Below are 19,432 nucleotides of genomic sequence, written 5' to 3'. Positions count from 1 at the left end.
AGATAGATAGATAGATAGATAGATAGATTTGGACATCCCTTTACCAAAAGATTGATTAATCAAAGATTACCAATATACTTTGAAGAATTTCTATATAAAGGCATTCCAAGTAGATATATCAAAATTTAGAATGCAGTAAATTGCATTTGAATAAATCTTTAGAAGTGAACATTACCAACATTACATTAGCAGATAATATGTTAATATATAGTACTGAATGCATATTTTGCTCAATTATTATACATGAATTTATATTGTTTATATAAAGATATATTAAATTATAAAATTTTCTGTGATTTTAATAAAATAGAAAAATGTTCAGCTGGTTTATTTCTCTACATAGGGTAGTAAAATTGTAGAAGTGTTTCAAAGTTTGCTCAACTCAATAAAAAACTGAAAGAATGTTTAGCAGTTTTCACATTCATATTTTTTCAAAAATTATACACTTGGCTGAACTCTCCATATTCCCTTCTTCCTGTGGTGAAACTAGGAAAAACTATTTTGGCCATTGAACAACCGCTGCTTCTAAATAGCACTGATTCTAAATTTATTTACTGAGAGGTCCTGTGGCTAAAGCGACAGATACTTTTTTTTTAAGTTTTGCTTCCTGAAAAACTTGTGAGTATGATATACTCCTTCAAATTGAACACAAACATAATTTTACAATGGCTGTATCACATAGAAATCTTGACAAAAATGAAATTAATTTTAGATAATTTAGCTGTGCTTCATAAATAACTACATAAATATAACTTTTAACATTTTAATCATTTCATTTCACAGATTCAGCTGTCTTTCTCTTTTTTGTTAAATTTAATTGTACATTAATATTGCTGGCTTTGTTTCCTGTGAATGTAATAACTCATCTTTAATGGTTTTTAAAAATAGAACAAGACTGGGAACATTCATTCATATGAGCAACCTAATTGGGAGTGGCAGAGACTTGTTGCCCTGTTTGAACAGCAAGATATTGTCAGATATGGTCTACTGTTAAGAGAATAAAATAGTGGTGATGCTAGAATCCACTAGTCAATCTTGCAAGAGAAATATAGCCAAATAGGCTTGAAAAGTGGGAAGGAGCAAACAGTTCTTTTGTGACCCCTGTTGTAAATTCAGAAGTGACAACCTTGAATAAGATCCAAGAGAAAACATATCTCTTGGGAGAGGAAAACTAAATGTCAAAGAGACTTTCACTGTGATCCTTTCTGATGTTAGTTTATGACTGGATGGATCATTTTTTACTTAGCTTGATAAGATTCATGCAGAAAAAAACTTTATTTTTTGTAGCACAAGATGTAATTTTGAGAATAAGTTAATAGTATTTGGGTTACAAGACACTTTTGTGGGATATATGATCAGATGTGGATTTACCAAACTAAATGTTGTGTAATTGCAAAAATAACAGCAGATTTGAATTCTTGGTGCAAAAACACATATTTTTAGAACCCCTCACTGGAAAAAAATTGCAAAAATTAATTTTCACCCCTTTAAAAAACATGCCGTATATGTGCATGACACTGATTTTGTTATTTTAAATTTCTATGTATTCTGAATGCAGCTTTCCCCAAATGATAACCTCTGGTAGTTTTTTTCCTTCTTTTTTTCATGTGTGTTAGAATAAATTTAGCAATAGAAAATAGGAGCTATAGTTGTCTGAATACGTTTGACCAAAACGTAGTGATTATGGCTTCCCTTCTAAGTTGTAAAAACAAATGGAATATAATTTGCCAAGATGCTCAAGAAGAAAGAATAAAACTGTTAAGCTCATGTATAGTTTGGGTAACCACTAAATGCAGCAAACCTCAGGGCTAGTTCTTCTTGTCAGAAATCTGCAGTATTGTGTGTTACACACTATTTAAAAAAAGCTCAGTTAATTTGAAAACATTTTGCAGATGCACCATATTTCTCCAAATGCTGGAACAACATTTCACTAGGCAGTCTGCTACTGATGTACCTACGTACATTACATAACATACCAAGGATGTGTGTGGGATGTGTGTGGGTGATAGCAAATGGATGAACTTCCCTGATATAGTTAATCTCTTTACTTTGCATCTCATACTGTATTTCTCCCCTAAATTATTTCAAGACTCTCCACAGGATACACATTTACCACTACTGATGTCCCTCAACTCCTGATATAGATCATACAATTTTAGGAATAGAGTAAGTAGAGGATAGCCTTTTAGCTTTTTATTCAGATACTTTGGGGGGAAGGGGCAATTTGTGCCTACATAGATCTGATTTAAGTTTAGATGAATTGTACCCATAGAACCTGTTTTAGAAATACAGAGAACATAAATGCTCTACAATTCAGTAATTACAATATTATCACTTGGTTTCTATACAACAGGGCTGTATTAGATGTACAGTGTGTATTTCTCTAGAAAAATCTACATCCATCTTTGCAAATACTTACACTTCAATCCTGCAGTTAGAGATTATTGTTTTTTATATAAAAGTATATTATGTTTTTTTTAAAAGCAGGTCTCACTTGCCTTGCCACCATTTTGCCTATCTTAGCAAAAGCAAAGAAAGAATATTAATCAGGTGTAATGCGGGACCACCCAAAAATGGCTGTGGTACGAAGGAATGGAAAAAATAATTATGTGGATGGGTTGTGCAGATTCCATTAAAATATCTTTTACTAGCTGTTTTTGGAACAGTTTGGGAGACTAAGATATTTCAGACTTCTGGAATATCTGATGTCTTCCATATTTCTGAAGGAATTTGATGTTACAATCCCTGTGAATCTGGATGGCATGAAGCTGGGAAGGCTGAACATTGAATTATTAAGTTTCTTCATCAGAAAATAATAACAAGGAATGGATCTATGAATGAATCATTATAATCAAAATGCTTTCTCATCTTTCTCATTTTTTCTTCCTCTTATGTTAAGTTGCATAATTTTCTGCCTTAATACAACCAAAACTGTTGAATTTAGAAGAATTCTTTCCTACATTGGTTCTTTTAAAATGAAAGTTGACTTGAAGAAAATAAATGTGTATGGTGTATAGCCTATCCAGTTTTAGATCTACAGTAAGAGCATAATTTCTTTGCTGTTTTAAACAAAATAATATTCATTCTACTATTTGTAGTGCAGTTTTAGAATGTAGAATGTAAGTAAGACTCTTATGTTTCTTATATACTTATCTAATATTTCTTCTCTCTGAAATTTGGTAGAATTCTTCAGTTTAGGAGAACTGATTTAACATTTTGTACCAAGCTAAAAATTGCATTATCTTACAGTTTATAATCCACCCACCTTCTGTACATGTCATCATTCTGTATGTATGTCAAGAATTTTGGTGCTATAAATTCTGATGATGGGCAGTTTACAAACTCATGGGGGATAAATGTACGAGTGGCTTGGGACAACAGGGAATTTTTAGTTTAGGGCTAATGGCACATTTGGATGACATAATAATTTATTTTTACTACTTCTACCCTTTTTAAATTTATTTTTCCTTCTCCCTGGATATTCAAATTATACAGTGGGAAGATAGTTTCAGTGTTAGGTCAGCTGCTTATCTTTCTGCCTAAACTTTCCACATTTGATCATTATATATCAACGTTTAATCATTGAGTGGATTGGAAAATGCTGATCAGAATTGTTTGGCTTGAATGATATAGTAGAGACTCTAAAAAGAGTGCAGAAAAGAGCAACAAAAATGATTAGGGGACTGGAGACTAAAACATATGAAGAACGGTTGCAGGAACTGGGTATGTCTAGTTTAATGAAAAGGACAGGGGAGACATGATTAGCAGTGTTCCAATATCTCAGGAATTGCCACAAAGAAGAGGGAGTCAAACTATTCTCCAAAGCACCTGAGGGTAGAACAAGAAGCAATGGGTGGAAACTAATCAAGGAGAGAAGCAACTTAGAACTGAGGAAAAATTTCCTGACAGTTAGAACAATTAATCAGTGGAACAACTTGCCTCCAGAAGTTGTGAATGCCCCAACACTGGAAGTCTTTAAGAAGATGTTGGATAGCCATTTGTCTGAAACAGTATAGGGTTTCCTGCCGAGGCAGGGGGGTGGACTAAAAGACTTCCAAGGTCCCTTCCACTCTGCTGTTATATTGTATAGATTGCCCCTACACAAAAACTATTGGATTTTTTTTACCAAGACATAACTGGATGGTTACTATGGTGGCATTATTGGAGAATGAAAATAAAGTATGTGTAGGAGGTTGAAAAATTTGGACAGCACAGACAGTACTTTTTCATAGGGTGAGTTCTAAAATGACTAAGGCTCGCCATAATGTGCTGAAAAATATGAGGTTGGATGAAAGATGTTCTGAAGATATGGGAATTTTAAATAAAACACACATTTAGCACTTTCCATTATCTGTAGTTGGTACTGTTAACCTAATCCCAATCTGAAATGAGCAAGAGAGCCACAAGTGTATACAAGATCAGACAAAGCTCCAAAGGACAGATAGGATGGGATCCAGAGTGAGATAAAATATCTTTGTTCATTAGAATCAGCAAGGGAAATCACTTCTGTAGAAAATTTAAGTGAGCTGAAATCCCTTTGATTTTATTCTGACCTTTTTCTTTTGGTAGTTATGTTCTGTCTCTCTTTTTTGGGTTTTCCCCCCTCCTCCATCCCTTTTATTTGTTCATCTTCACCTTTTATAAAATATTTCAAATACAAATACAGGTAATCCTGGGTTTATGACCAGTCAAAGTTACAAAGAATCCTCTCCCTAGTCACATGATCGCATTTGGGTACTTGGCAACCAATCCCATAGTTATATGACTTCAACTTGCAATGTTTTTGTTTTTTTGCTGGAAGCAGTAATTTACCTTCAGCTTCCAACAAAAAAAGGCCATTAGCTAAAATGGGTTTGCTTAATAACCACACATTTACTTAACACTGCTGTGTTCTCTTAAAGACTACTAGACAAAAGGTTGTAAAATCACACATGATCACGTGGTTAACAACAGGCATGACTTAAAACTGTAATTTCTAGATCAATTACAGTTGTAACAAGGACTAGCTATAGTAAAAATACAAACCCAAAGCATTTTTCTTTAGTCAATGTAAAATTTTACAGCTGCTTTTTTAAAAATTGCTTTCTTCACAAGAAAGAAAGTGATCTTTCCTTTTAAAGACTGGAAGAATTGCTGAAGTATTAATTAAAAAAAAACCACAAGTGCACTTATGGGTCCCTTTGGGTTGTAGTATGTATCTTGCTGCTCTTTTTAGTAGGTGACTTGTAATCCCAAGTCTTGGATTCACACAGGACCTGGAAAGTTGAGAAGGATATTGTTGGTTTGCACTGGAATTTAGTCCTATCCAACACACTTTTCTCTACAACAAAAGTACTATGATGTGATGGGTTGAGAGAGAGAGGTTGGCTTAAGGTCAACCAGCTGGCTTTCATGGCTAAGGCGGAACTTGAAACATGATTTCCTGCTTTCTGGCCTGGTGCATTGACCATTAGCTTAACCTGACTCTCTTAATATCCACTGATCTCCTTCATGACAGATAGATTCTCTCAACTTCTGCTGCTCTCCTTTGTGACAAATGGATGTGGTTCTGAAGCCTTAATATAAGGTGCACAATCCTCACATCTGCCTCAGTGATTTGGAGGCAGAGGACTTTATAAATTCCATAAAAATGATATTTTCCCCACTCGTCTTATAGTATATTCTGGCCTTTGGAACTTTACCTGAGCCTGTATACACTTGTAGCTCTCTTGCTCATGTTTCTTCTTCCTTTCCTCTCTTCAAATCATTTTAGTCTCAATCTTTTCCTAAATTTCCAGTTTCTGAATCACTCTGTTTTGTTACCTTTGCATGGAAAGAGATGGGTGTGATTGAGTTGCAATCATGCAGTTCTTGTTTCTTTCAAACAAGTATATGAAACAGCTTGTCTGGATTTTCTTTGACCATTGCATAATCTTATCACTATTCTACTTACAGAAGCAATAGCCAACTTAGTTAAAGAGCATCCACATGTCAGATCTAGTCATTCTGTCCTGTCCCAAATGTGTGTTTGATATTCTGATTTAAGGATAATAGCCTAGCGTACTCTTTCTGAACTGCTTGGATGCTGTTTTGGTATGGTGGGCTGCAGGGACGGGCAGGCAGGGGAGGCAGAGCCTCACCACTGTCATCATGAAAAGAAATAAAAATGTAAAAGGAAAAAGGCAAGAGCTGAGGTCAGGCTGAGCTAGTTGCTGCCAGAGTCAGCCTCTAAAAAAGCACCCTCTACGGGAGGAGGCAGGAGAACGATGTGCCTCATCTAGCAATAGCAATAGCAGTTAGACTTATATACTGCTTCATAGGGCTTTCAGCCCTCTCTAAGCGGTTTACAGAATCAGCATATTGCCCCCAACAACAATATGGGTCCTCATTTTACCCACCTCAGAAGGATGGAAGGCTGAGTCAACCCTGAGCCGGTGAGATTTGAACAGCCGAACTGCAGAACTGCAGTCAGCTGAAGTAGCTTGCAGTGCTGCATTTAACCACTGCGCCACCTCGGTCATCTAGTCTGACTTTAGGCGTTTTATGATCACTGGAGCAGAGTTAAGCAAGGGTTAAAAGCCTAAAAATTCCTGACGTAGGTGAGGCACGTCGTTCTCATGCCTCCTCCTGTAGCGAGCACTTTTTGGGAGGCTTTTGTAAACAGTCAAGCAGAGTCATCCACGGTGACCCTGGCAGCAACTAGCTCAGCCTGACCTCAGCGCTTGCCTTTTTCCTTTTAAATTTTTTTTCTTTTCATGATGGCAGGCAAGAGCAGAGTTGAAATCCTCTCTGAAACAGCTGAAAAGGTACATGTGGGTCGGAGGGAAGGGGAGGAATTCAAACTTCATCCTCAAGTGTAGATCCCTCCCCAAGTGTAATTTGATTGCAGGCAGAGCCACGTTGCCTTTTCAAACACACACACACACACACACACACACACACAGCTGGATAAAACTATATGAGCCCAGCTTCACTGATTACAAGTTTGAAAAGGCAACGTGGCTCCGCCTGCAATCAAAGGTTCAGATCGGCTCCCCTCCGGCTTCTCTGCCTCTTCTCTCACCCCAGCCTGCAAGCAGGAGGTGAGTGGGTGGATGGGCTTTATTGTGTTTCAGGCATTTCCCACCCAGACAGCAGACTGCACTTGCAATGGTGGAGGTGTTTGGGGAAGGCAGCAGGGGAATTGGGGGGGGGAGGGTATGGCAGAGGAGCTGCTTTCAAGCCATTGGAAAATATATCCAATCCAACTTCTGAGTTTGAGAGAGAGAGAGAGAGTGAGTGAGAGAGGGAAGGGGGTAGGAGAGATAGTCCAATCCAACTTCTCTGTGTGCATGTGTCTGTTTGAGAGAGGGGGGAGGGACGGAGAGAGGGAGGAAGGAGGGAGAGGGAGAAGAAAAAGAATGAAGGAAACTTTTTCGCAAAGGAGAAAAACAAATGCTGTCGCTTTAAATCGGAACTGAGCATGCCTGGCTGTGGAATTCTGGGAGTTGAAGTCTACAAGTCTAAAAAAAATTGAAACCCACCACTGTGTCAGTGCCTCACCATCCATAAACCTCACCGCACATCACTGGTGGGCTGGTAATCTCTGCCAGATGGAAGCAGTAATATAAGGAGAAGGATGCTGTCATGTGGCCTTTCCGCCTCTCAAATATCTCCCAAAAGCCCCTCCTAATCTCTCATTCTCCCCAAAACTGTATTTCTAGACCATCAATAGTTGCTTCCTTCTTACTATTTGATTATACTTGACCATATAATTATAAATTCTTCTTGGGAATCTATTTGTCATGCAGGCATAGGGGTGTCCATAAGAGGGCAAAAAATTCAAGCTGGCAGTCATAGTGGTATGACTGAAGCTCTGTTTATTTTTTAAGATGTGTTGCCCCACTGTGGCCATCAGCATGAATTTTTTGGCCACAACTTTCAGACAACACTAGCTATTGCTCCATCACTGGCAAGGAACACTTCTACATACAGGAACATTTTAAGAGTCAAGATAAAACCTTTGGTCCTCTCCTTTCCACTTCTGCATTGTTTCTATCATGTTACCAAGGTGAAAGGTGCTAATTAACACTCTGTTTTTGTTGCAGAAGTGACTCTGAAGGTTCATGTCAGTGATGCCAGCACACATCAGCCAGTCACAGAAGCCTTTATCGAGATTTTTACCAACCAGGTTCCAATTGCTTCAGGAAACACCAGAGCAGATGGCACTGCCTTCATCAAGTTTCAGTATAAGCTGGACAGTCAGCTAATAGTTACTGCAACTAAACAAGCTTATGTGCCAAACTCTGCGCCATGGAAACCTGTAAGATTGCCGGGTAAGAGATCTTTATTTTTGTTCTGAGGTAAGATTTTACTTTAAAAAAAATGAGGGGAAGAAGCAGAAGGAGGGACAGATATAAAACTTGTTATAATCATGATTTGATGATTTTTATACAATCATGAACAATTTTGCTAATGTGAACATATCAAGGAGTATTTTCAAATATGTAGAGTCCCCTTTTCCGATGAGTCCTGAATAAAGCCATATGTTTTAGAGGATAAAGAATTGAGGAGTAATTTACACAAGGTGGTGCCATTTGACTTCTCAGTGTATCTTTACCCACCCTTTGACTCCAGTCTTATTCCCCCGGGGCATGTTGGGAGTTGAAGTCCAAACATTTTAGGGATGATTGAAAAACATTGGGGTAAACTTTGGATCTACAAGCATGGAACAAAACTTTTGCAGTAATTCTGCCTATTATTGTACTTAAAAATGGTGAATAATTGGATGATGATGTTTCTCAGCTTCTAATTAAAAATTGGCAGAAGAAATCAGTATGAGTCAAGGACACATTAACAGACGAACAGTGGAGAATATTTATTTTTGCAATTAGGTTAATTCCTGTTTAGGACTTTCTTAAGTAAAGGATTTGCTATTAATATTTGGGGGGGGGGGGCAAATTTAACTATCACTGAAATCCACAACTGTACTTTCGGGGAAAATGGCATTTGAAATGAGTTTTATTTTTCAAAGAAACAGTTTCTGAGCATTCTCCATCAAGTTTATTAGGCATGTTGCCAGCACTCTCAATGGAAAGAAACTATTATTTTGTCCCCTCTGTCTCTGTTAAATACCCAAACAAGGGAGTTAAAATAGCAACAAAATGAAAAAAAGAGTATCTATTGTGCATATTTGCCTATTATTCTCAGATCAATAGGGAACAATCCTGCCTATCCTGTTCTTATGATTGTTATTAGGATTGTTGTTTCTATTATTATATTTTATTACATATTTTTGAAAATAAAAATAGAAAATTAAACTAGTCAAAATAAAAAAGGCAAAAGAAAAGAAAAAATAAAGTATAATAGTGCATAGGGATTTTACCAGCATCACAGAATTTAATTGGACTAAATTTGTAAGGTAGATTTTTACCTAAAGTTAGATAAATTACATAGTTATTTACATAATTTCATTTGGTCATTAACCAGTTTTATTTGTTAATTAGCTTTATTAATTAGTTTTATGTAAATGAATATATCGTATATACTATTATTTTAAAAACTGTCAATGTTAAAATATGAGTAATATATAAATATCAATAACAGTAATAAGATTGTATAAATCATAAAATAATAATAATAATAATAATAATAATAATAATAATAATTTCTGTCTAAGTAATGAAAGATCCATCCTTATTTAACAGATTGTTGAAATTTAGAAAGCTAAGACTGTATATTAAGAAAACTCCACATTTGAAACATGATACAAACTGATACAAAGAATTATATGTCAAAAGTGGTTTCTATGTTGAAAGAAATTTTGCGTTGGATTTAATTCTGAAAGGCAAAGCTTATCATGAAGACCCAGATTTTGAGGGGGCAATATGCTCTCTGTAAACTACTTAGAGAGGACTGTAAAGAACTGAGAAGCGGTATATAAGTCTAAGTGCTATTGCTATTTTCTGGATATTGAGCCATATTCCCACAAAATACTTAGGAACTACTTTTTCTACTAGAAAACTACTAGAATTACTAGATTTTAGAAATGGTTTGCCATTCCTTCATTCCTAGGGCTGAGAGTGATTGGCCCAAGAACACCCAACTGGCTTTTTGTCTGAGGGGGACTGGAACTCATGGTCTCCTGGTTTCTAATCTGATGCGCCAAACTGGTTCTCTTTATTAATCTTAAATCATGAGTCCTCAAACTATGGCCCATGGGCCACATGGGTCTGCTGAAGCCATTAATCTAGCCCACGCAAGACCATGAGGCTACCCCACCCACATCACCCCGCCCATCCTTTGGCCGAGCACAGGACTTATCTTCGTGAGTCCCACAGGCTGGAACTGAAAGGTAGGGCCAACAATTTTGGTCTACAGAGATGTTCTGGAGGAGGGGAGGTGAAAAACGGGGTGCACAGAAACCCAAAGAGACAAAAAAAAAAAAAACAGGTGAAAATGGCTTATTTTTGACCAAAAAACATGCCATTTTTGCCTGGAAGGGGGGGAGGTGAAAAACGGGGTGCACAGATGCTCCAGGAGGCCAAAAAATTGGCAAAACAGTCCATTTTTCACCTCCCCCACCTCCAGAAGATAGAAAAAGAGAGAGGGGGAAGAGAGAGAGAGAGAGAAAGAGAGAGAGACACATGACTACCTAGCCATGCACACCCGGCCGGTCCAGCCCTTCAGCAGTCTGAGGTACCGTGAATTGGCCTCCTGCTTAAAAAGTTTGAGGACCCCTGTCTTAAATCCTTAAAATATTTCTGGGAAGTAAATATATGAGAGTGAACAGCAGAATATGTTATATGTTTGAGGGCTGGGAATGAATAGAATAGAATAGATAAGAAAAAGGTAAGAATAAGATAAGAATAAGAACAGAATAGAATAATAGAGTTGGAAGGGACCTTAGACGTCTTCTAGACCAGTGGTCTGTGGAGAAACTGGAGGACCACTGGTGGTCCACAAGAAAATTTGGTGGTCTGCAGAAAAAATATTTGCATTTTTTATATTGCACTACATACTATTTATCTTTTTTAAAAAATCATATTAATGGTCTGTGGTATTTAAAATTATGAATTTAGTGGTCCCTGAGATCCGAAAGGTTGTTGACCCCTGTTCTAGTCCAACCCCCTGCCAGGCAGGAAACTCTACACTACTTCAGACAAATAATTATCCAATCTCTTCTTTAAAACTTCCGTATTGGAGCATTCACAATTTCTGGAGGCAAGTTGTTCTACTTATTAATTGTTCTAGATGTCAGGAAATTTCTTCTTAGTTCTAGGTTGCTTCTCTGCTTAATAAGTTTCTATCCAGTGCTTCTTGTTCTGCTCTCAGGTACTTCGGAGAATAGCTTGATTTCCTCTTCTTTGTGGCAACTCTTGAGATATTTGAACATTGCTATCCTGTCACCCCTACTCCTTCTTTTAATTAAACTAGACATACTCAATTCTAGCAACTGTTCTTTATATGTTTTAGCCTCCAGTCCCTAATCATCTTTGTTGCTCTTCTTGCACTCCTTCTAGACACTCAACTTTGTGGCAACCAAAACTGGATGAAGTATTCCAAGTGTATTCCAGTTTAACATCTGGAGAGCCACATATTGTTGATTCTATTTGGTTCACAATTAGAAATATATATATTCTCCAATTCAAGTTCTTAGCATTGATTTTGCTTGTTTTCTTCATTAAGCCATTTTGTGATTATGTAATGCTTGTTACATAGGTTGTAAGAAAGAAATTTACCATAATAAAACAGCTGAAATTTGAGAAAAATCTGATCTACAGTTAAATTTGTTATTGATTTTTCTCAAAATGTTTATTTTATACAAAAGATTAAAATCCAAAGGAAAAAATTAGCAAAGACAAAACAAAACTAAACAATAACATTAAAAATGTGAATTAAAAGGACAAAAAACAACAAAAAATTTATTTGAACAATGACAAATATATTGCAGCAATAATAGTTTTCCCCCCCCTTGCAAAGCAGGTCCAAAATTTATAAACTTCTATATGTATTTGCAACCCATTTGACCTGTCATATATTGTACAGTCCTTGAGTTCTTTTATGGATCAGAACATAGTAAAAATCATCCGGTCCTTAACAGTTGTTAAAAGTAGATAAATACAACCTCAGATGAACAACACTATGTTATCATTTATTTTAGAAAAATAAAGCCAAAATGGGGAACCCATGTGCAAAAAACTAAGTACATCCTTACTGCTTCTATAGGTTTGAAGAAGCTAATCAAGTATCCTTTATCAATTGATCATCAGCAAGTGTGATTACCTCTATAAAAACAGAAATTTTAGGAGTTTGCTGACCTCCAGCATTGAGTTGGAGGATAAAGACATCAGCAGTGATCTTAGCGAAGCAATTGTTGCTACCCATCAGTCTGGGAAAGGTTATAAGGCCATTTCCAAATAATTTAAAATCAATTATTCTGCACTGAAGATTATTCAGAAATGGAAAACATTCAATAGAATTGTCTTATTCTCAGGAATGGATGTCCCAGAAATTTACTTCAGGGGCTGACCATGCAATGCTTAGAGAAATTGCAAAAAAAATCCAAGAATTGCATCTCAGATTCTTCAGGCCTGAGTTAGAATGCTATATTATAGAATTAGAAAAATATTGAATGAATATGATTTGTTTGGAAAGGTGGCCAGGAGAAACATTTTCTCCAAAAAGAACATGGAAGCAAGGCTTTAAGTTGGCAGAGTTATATCTGATCAAATCACAAGAAATTTTAGGAGTTTGCTGACCTCCAGCATTGAAATACTTCTGAAATACTGTCCTTTAGACAATTGAGATGTTTGGCCATAATGCACAGTGCCGTGTTTGGTGAACCCAAACACAGCATATCAGCACAAACATCTCAGACCATCCATCAAGCCACAATAGTGGAGGGGTGATGATTTGGACTTGTTTTGTAGCCACATGACATGGGCATCTTGCAGTCATTGAGTCAACCAAGAAATCTAGAACATAATAACTGAAAAACAAAAGAATCAAGGTGATGCAATGGCCCAGGCAAAGACCAGACTTCAACCTGATTGAGATACTGTGGCAAGACTCAAGAGAGCTATGCATAGACAAATGCCCATGAAACCTCAAAATTGCTCCACAACAATGTACTTACTTTTTCACACATAGCTTCTCTATTTTGGCCTTTCTTTTGTAAAATGAATATGACATGGTATATAATATGCCACGTGTTATTGTTCATCTGAAGTATTTACCTACCTTTAAGCACTGCTAAGGCCAGATAGTTTTTACTGTATCCTGATACATAAAGCCATAGAATGCAAAGAGGATGAAATTTCTTTTTCACATGACTTATATCTAAAGAAAAAATAGTTAAGAAGTTAACCAACAGTAAAGTTAAAAGTCAAAGCCTTTATTTTTTGTAATTTACTTATAGAAACTCTATAGTGGTTTCTTAATTACTATAATAGTTTCTTAACTACATGGTTTCTTAACTACTATAACTACTTAACTACTTAACTACTATAAATCACCCCAAGCATTATCATCATTTGTTCAGGATCAAATACCTTTGTTTATCTCTTAATAATAAAACCTTTCCTTAGGATTTAATTGGGAACTTTTCCAAAATTGCCTCTTATTTACAAAGTTCATACATCTCTGTTGTAAATAGCTCTGCAGCATCTATTATTGAAAAACACAGTGTTCATCTTGTCAAGGGAGTCCAGTCCATCCTTCATCTATTCCATTATGTCAGAATTTCTTGTATTCATATTCCTTTGTATCTTTTTTGGCAGATCTATAATTTTCAGAGCAATTACTTACTTCTTCACATGTGGCAAAAACAGATAAGATTCCAATTCATCTATTGCAAATCAAATCCAACTGTATTTTCTGTTTTTGGATATCATCATAAGATTGGCTCAAAGTTGTTGTCCCATCAAATTTTTGTTTATATTTTCAAATATAATATGAAATATGTTTATATTTTTCAAATAAAAAAGACCATTCTTTTTTCAAAAGCTTCCCAGAAAATTTTATCTCTTTGGGAATATTTTAAAAAATACATTGTTCTTTCCAAGAACAAGAGAAGAAGATAAATCATAACCCAATGTCCACAAAGTAAGATTGAGATAGAGTTTTTTCCACAATCCAAAATGTTTTTTATAAAGGGAATTTTTCCATCAAAAGTTAAGAAATAAATACCAGAACTTTTTCTTTTTAAGAGAAGAAAGAAAGAAGAAAATTTGTAATCGAATCCTATATGTCCATTTGGATGACTTTCTGTACTAGAATGTACATTTTCATCACGAACTTCCTTACAATGAAAATAAAAGTGGTTTGAAGTTTAATAATAAACAGTAAAAGAAAAAAAGTTGTAAAAGTCTAGCAAGGAGTTATAAAAAATGTCAGCAATTAGCTCGTTGTAAAGCTAAAAATATTAAAGCTTTAAAAAGTACAATTAAAATTCATGCATTCTTAGGAAAAATGAAGGGAAAAGGTGATGAGACTCACCCTTCCAATCGTTCCTTACCAAGAATTGTGGTCTTCAAGATCGTCTCTTCTCCAGGCACATGATCGTCCGAAGGTCATCTTGGATCTTCTTAGTCTCCTCTTCATGAAACATGGAGCAAAGCCTCTACGTTTTGGTGGCATACATTTATTATTGTTTGTTAGCATTTTTGAAAATTAAATTTGTATCTTAGGAGAAAAATCTATTCCTATAAGTTGTTGAAATTAAACATCTTTGCTTGCTATTTAAAATATCACTAAGTTTTCTTCCGACCTTTGCGGAGGTTTGCAAATTTAGAAATATCCTTCCTCTGAAAAAAGCTTGACATTGCAGATTCATTTTAAATAGCATTGATGAGAGCTATACATCGCTGTGGATTAGAAGGCAAAAAAAATGCTTGACAGCATACCTGAATGTCCACACAGACTATCTACAACACCTTAAAGTATTATACTTAGAATAGGTTTTTATTATTCTTATATGGTTTTATATTTTGAAGTTTTGGGGTTTGTGCAATATGGGCTTTGTATTTGGATGATTCCCTGCTTGTGTGAATGGAGCCAAACTTTCTATAAGACTCATTATCTCATTGTCTCTATCTGGCAGGAATGTGGAATAAGTCTCAGGCAGGTTTTGTTAGCAACTTGATTTTTCCTTTCTGGAAGCCTTGTCCCACAGGGGAAAGGGAGGGAAGGAGGGAGGGAGGGAGAGAGAGAGAGAGAGAGAGAGAGAGAGAGAGAGAGAGAGAGAGAGAGAGAGAACAGCAATTAAGGTCTAGAAGGCTACTCGGTCTAGTCCAACCCCCTGCTGCAACAGGAAACCTTACATTGTCTGGATTATTTTGGTGCTACTAAGAGAGGAAAATTGCCAGAAAGGAGAAGGAGTTTACTAGATCAAGGCTGCCATGCAGAGGAAGGCAGAGATAGTCCTTGATTTATGACTACAATGGAGCCCAAAATTTTGATTGCTAAGCGAGAGCATTGTTAAGTGAACTTCACCACATTTTACAAGTTGGACATACCCACCTGGTCACATGACCATCAAGCCACGCCCATAAAATAGGTAGTAAAATTTTTTGAAACTCATTCCTGATCACATCATGCCAGTTCCATCAACAGTTGCAAACAGATGCTGCCCATGTGATTAGAGAAGGATCTTTTTATCTTCAAATATTTCACACAAGGATTTATGTTTGTCACTGAGATTAAAAATTCTACAATGATGATTGAAGAAAAAAAGTTCACATGTGGTATAACTTTTCTGAAATACTCAGTCTCTCCATGAATTTCTCTGCTTTTGCCACTTTAAGTTTAACATTTGCCTCTAAATATCTTTATAACTTGTTTAAACAAAAGTATATATTATTTGGTATATATTATCATCTGATGAATTCATACATACATACATACATACATACATACATATGTATGTGCGTGTGTGTGCATGTGTGTGTGTGTATAGACAGATATTGATATTGTCTAGAAAGGATATTTGTGCTAATATTTAATTAGTTGCTCCCCCATCCCACTGGAATATTGCAATTAACCTTTTTTTTTTTTAAATACAGTGTTTTCTTCCTTGAGCCTTGGCCTTCTTCCTGAGCGGTCAGCTACTCTGATGGTGTATGAAGATGTTGTTCAGATAGTCTCAGGATTTCAAGGTACGGTTGCATGTAGAGATGCTTCATTATATTGTCCAGAAAAGAAGGAAGTATTATTTATGATGCATCTTATAGCTCAATTTGATGACTTTTAATTTCCTTCTATTATATGATGGAGAACCTGAGTATGTTAGCTAATTCACCTTCTATGTGCAGTTCCTGGAGAGTCTTAAAGGGAGAAGATCTGTGGTGGGGATTGGCCCTATTTGATCCTGGTACAATCCAGAACTTTCTAATTACAGGAGTGTTGCAAGTTCCCCAATGTAAAACACCAGCAGAGACAGTGAAGCCAGCTGGTTCTTCTTCTCCCTCTGTGGAGGACCTTTTTATATGTATGTGTTACATTCACACCAGGGACGTGCAGTCACTAGAGGCAAGGGAGGCGGGGCCTCACCAGTCTCCTCAGGAAAAGGAAAGAATTTTTTAAAAATAATTAAAGCCAAGGTAGTTGCTACCAGATTCAAAGTCACAGTGACTTGGAATCTGTGCTTAGTGTTAACTATAGGAGGAGGCGAGAGAACTCGGGGCCTCTTTTGCATAAGGAATTTTTCACCTTTTTAAAGTTAAGAAAGGGTTAAAAAGCAAAAAAATTTGTATGCATAGGAGGCACTGATTCTCCCACCTCCTGATCTGGGAGCAGCGAATCATGCCTTGTTGGCAGTTGAGCACGCTTACGTAGGGCGGGTTATTTCAGAGGGCGTGCTTCAGAGGAGAGAGGAGTGGGGGAGAAGGATGAGGCTCGCTCTTCACTGCAACATGTATGTATTATTTGGTTGGTTCACTAGTTGAAACAGAAATAGTTCCCTGAATCCCTGAAGAATATTTAAAGTGGTAAAAAGAAGCTGACTTCTTCAAATGAGGAGCCCACAGCCCAGACGAGGCTGAAGCGAGAGCCGCAGAGGCGAAAGGCGAAGAGGGTGGGTGGGTGGGTGTTCCAAGAGGCCCCCTCCTCTTTTGGCACTCCGCAAGCTAGGCCCGCAGCGGCAAGAGGCTCAGCTCTGCTTCTATCCCCCCCTCCGTTCCAGAGAAGCCGGCCACGGGCGAGTCTCTGCAGCCCCGGTTCCCTTCCCAAGCAGCCCCAGGAGGAAAGGGGCCAGCCCCGCTTCCCTCCCGAACTTTCCGGCAGTGGAGAACCCGCATTCCGCTCCCCCTTCCAAGCCCCGAGTGGCCAGCCTCGGCTCCCGCCACTTTCTTCCAGAGCTCCGGCAGGCCTGCCGAGGAGGAGCCCGGGCAAGGCTGGAGCGAGAGCCACGGAGGCGAAAGGCTGGCCACTCGGGACTTAGAAGAGGGAGCGGAATGCGGGTCCTCCTGGGGCTGCTTGGAGAGGGAACCAGGGCTGTGGAGACTCGCCCGCGGCCGGCTTCTCTGGAGCGGAGGGGGGGATAGAAGCAGAGCTGAGCCTCTTGCCGCTGCGTGCAAAAAGGGGATTTTGAAATCTATGTCCAAGGAAAATGTATTTTTAATTTATTAATTATTGATAGTTTATTGTTCAGTCATGTGAAGGACCTTATCAAGATTCTGACCAATGCCCTAATAAAAGGAGGCTCACTTGTCTGTTGCATGGTAGGAGATAGAACATCGCACTCAGTTTTGTTGAACACTTCAGCGAGCTCTTGATGTTCTTGATATTCTTGAGGAATCTGCTTAGCCTCTAGAGTTTGTTCAGATGTTGCTGCCAGTTGTTCTGGTGGGGGATTCTTGTGTGGGCGATATCTCTACTTGCAGGTGAGGGGATATTGCTATTCTCAGCCTCCAGTTGCCACCAGATGGTTGGACCCCACTTGTCTAGTCAAGAGCGCCCTAGTATGACCATCTCTGTCATTTTGGGAGCTATTACGAATCGAATTGATTCCCAGTGATCTGTCAACCTGCTTGAACCTAATTGGGTTGGCAACTCTGATCCCAGTTTCAGGACTGTGGGTAAATTAATCAAACATCTAGTGCAGCCTGAGTCTATTAGTGCTTGAAAAGTGCCCTAGGTCCCTGTTTTGGGGGCTGTGGGACATATCAGAAAGACAAAAGGGTGGATGGTTTCACTCACCATTGGGTCATTTCCATCCTTGTCTTCACTGTCATATGGTTCTGGTAATTGGTTGTTGTTATCTGGAATTCCCCCCTCTTCTGCTGGATGAGGGGGGACCACTACAGCCTGGAGGGCTTTTTGGGACTTGTCAGCGGCATGCCTGGGCCTCATTCTGGCCGTGCCCTTGGTGGTGGCTCTGGCTTGGGTTGTGCAGGCTGATGCAAAGTGACCTCTGCTTCTGTAGCATTTCAACTGTCTTTGAGGAGGGTTGGTTTTGGGGCTGTCTTGTGTTGCTGTGCCCTCCCATCGGCAGGGTGGCCTCCAACCTGGTTGCCCTCTCTCTCTGGGGTCCAGTTGCCCCTCCACATGTCATTGGCGTGCAATGCACAGTCCACTCTTATGGAACCATTATGGAACTATTCAGAGAGCTGGTTTGGAATGTCTTGATAAGCAGTTACTTGGCTGATTTGCTTGTCTAGGCTTTCTCTGAAGGAATGGATTAGTAGCTGCTCCGGCCAAAGCAGTAGCTTCCCCATGAGCCTTCTGAAGTCATGGATGTGTTCTTTAATGGGTCACCCTCTCTCATTCCGAAACTCATCCTTCACATCTTTGAATCTGGCCTCTAATTCTTAAAGAAAATCATCGATGTCCTGCAGCTGGGGGCGGGGGTGCTTCTTCTATTAGAGGGCTGCTAGCCCTTTGTTTACTTCCCCTCTAATCTCATGACAATGGCATCCACCATAACTGTGTGTGAGTATAGGTATCCCTCATGGTCTAGGGGGATACTGGCAGAATCAAGGAACAGAGCCAGCTGGTCTGGTCCCCATCAAACTTCCCCCTGAATCAAGGCAGCTCATTCCATGCTGACCCTCCCTCATCTTGTTGGACTCCAGTTGCCTAAGCTTGGCATGCTTGGCAATCTGCATCAATTCTAGCCCATGGAGGGGGGGGGGTCTCCCAGCCTGGGCAGCTTACCATTGGCACACAGGGGATCACTGGGGGCAGCCTAGGCTCAGTTTCTTTTTGGCTGATGGAGAAGGGGGGCTGCCTTCTCGTCTTCCTCTCCATTTTTGGGCAGTTGGGAGTCCATGGGCATCCCGGGGTTGCTTCAAGGTTAGGCTCAATTTAAAAGTAAGGCTGATTAATTGGAGCTTGGCGGGTTGGATCGGGCTTCTCACTTCATGGGGATCAAGTGCACCGCCCATCTCTTTCCCTCTTTTTGGGGGGGGTAGCATGACTGCCCTTCATCACAAAAGGTGGCTCAGACTAATTCCTCCCGCAATTGCTTTAAGGA

The 19,432-nt window shown here is 38.5% G+C and overlaps 1 protein-coding gene across 2 annotated transcripts in view; it reads left to right on the top strand.

Annotated features, from left to right (window-relative positions):
- Positions 1 to 19,432, top strand: part of LOC106537906 (protein FAM171A1) — a 98,732-nt gene that overhangs the window by 40,593 nt on the left and 38,707 nt on the right. For both annotated transcript variants that reach the window (XM_087712648.1, XM_087712647.1), the window contains exons 2-3: positions 8,067 to 8,294; positions 16,023 to 16,115. In XM_087712648.1, coding sequence (XP_087568774.1) covers positions 8,067 to 8,294; positions 16,023 to 16,115 — 321 coding nt within the window. The remainder of the gene's footprint in view (positions 1 to 8,066; positions 8,295 to 16,022; positions 16,116 to 19,432) is intronic.

The sequence above is a fragment of the Thamnophis sirtalis genome, unplaced genomic scaffold (genome assembly GCF_051295495.1).
Source record: "Thamnophis sirtalis isolate CommonGarterSnake01/CBP01778 unplaced genomic scaffold, rThaSir2_p1.2 scaffold_4, whole genome shotgun sequence".
Taxonomy (NCBI): Eukaryota; Metazoa; Chordata; class Lepidosauria; order Squamata; family Natricidae; genus Thamnophis; species Thamnophis sirtalis.
This window is presented reverse-complemented; position numbering and strand designations above follow the sequence as displayed.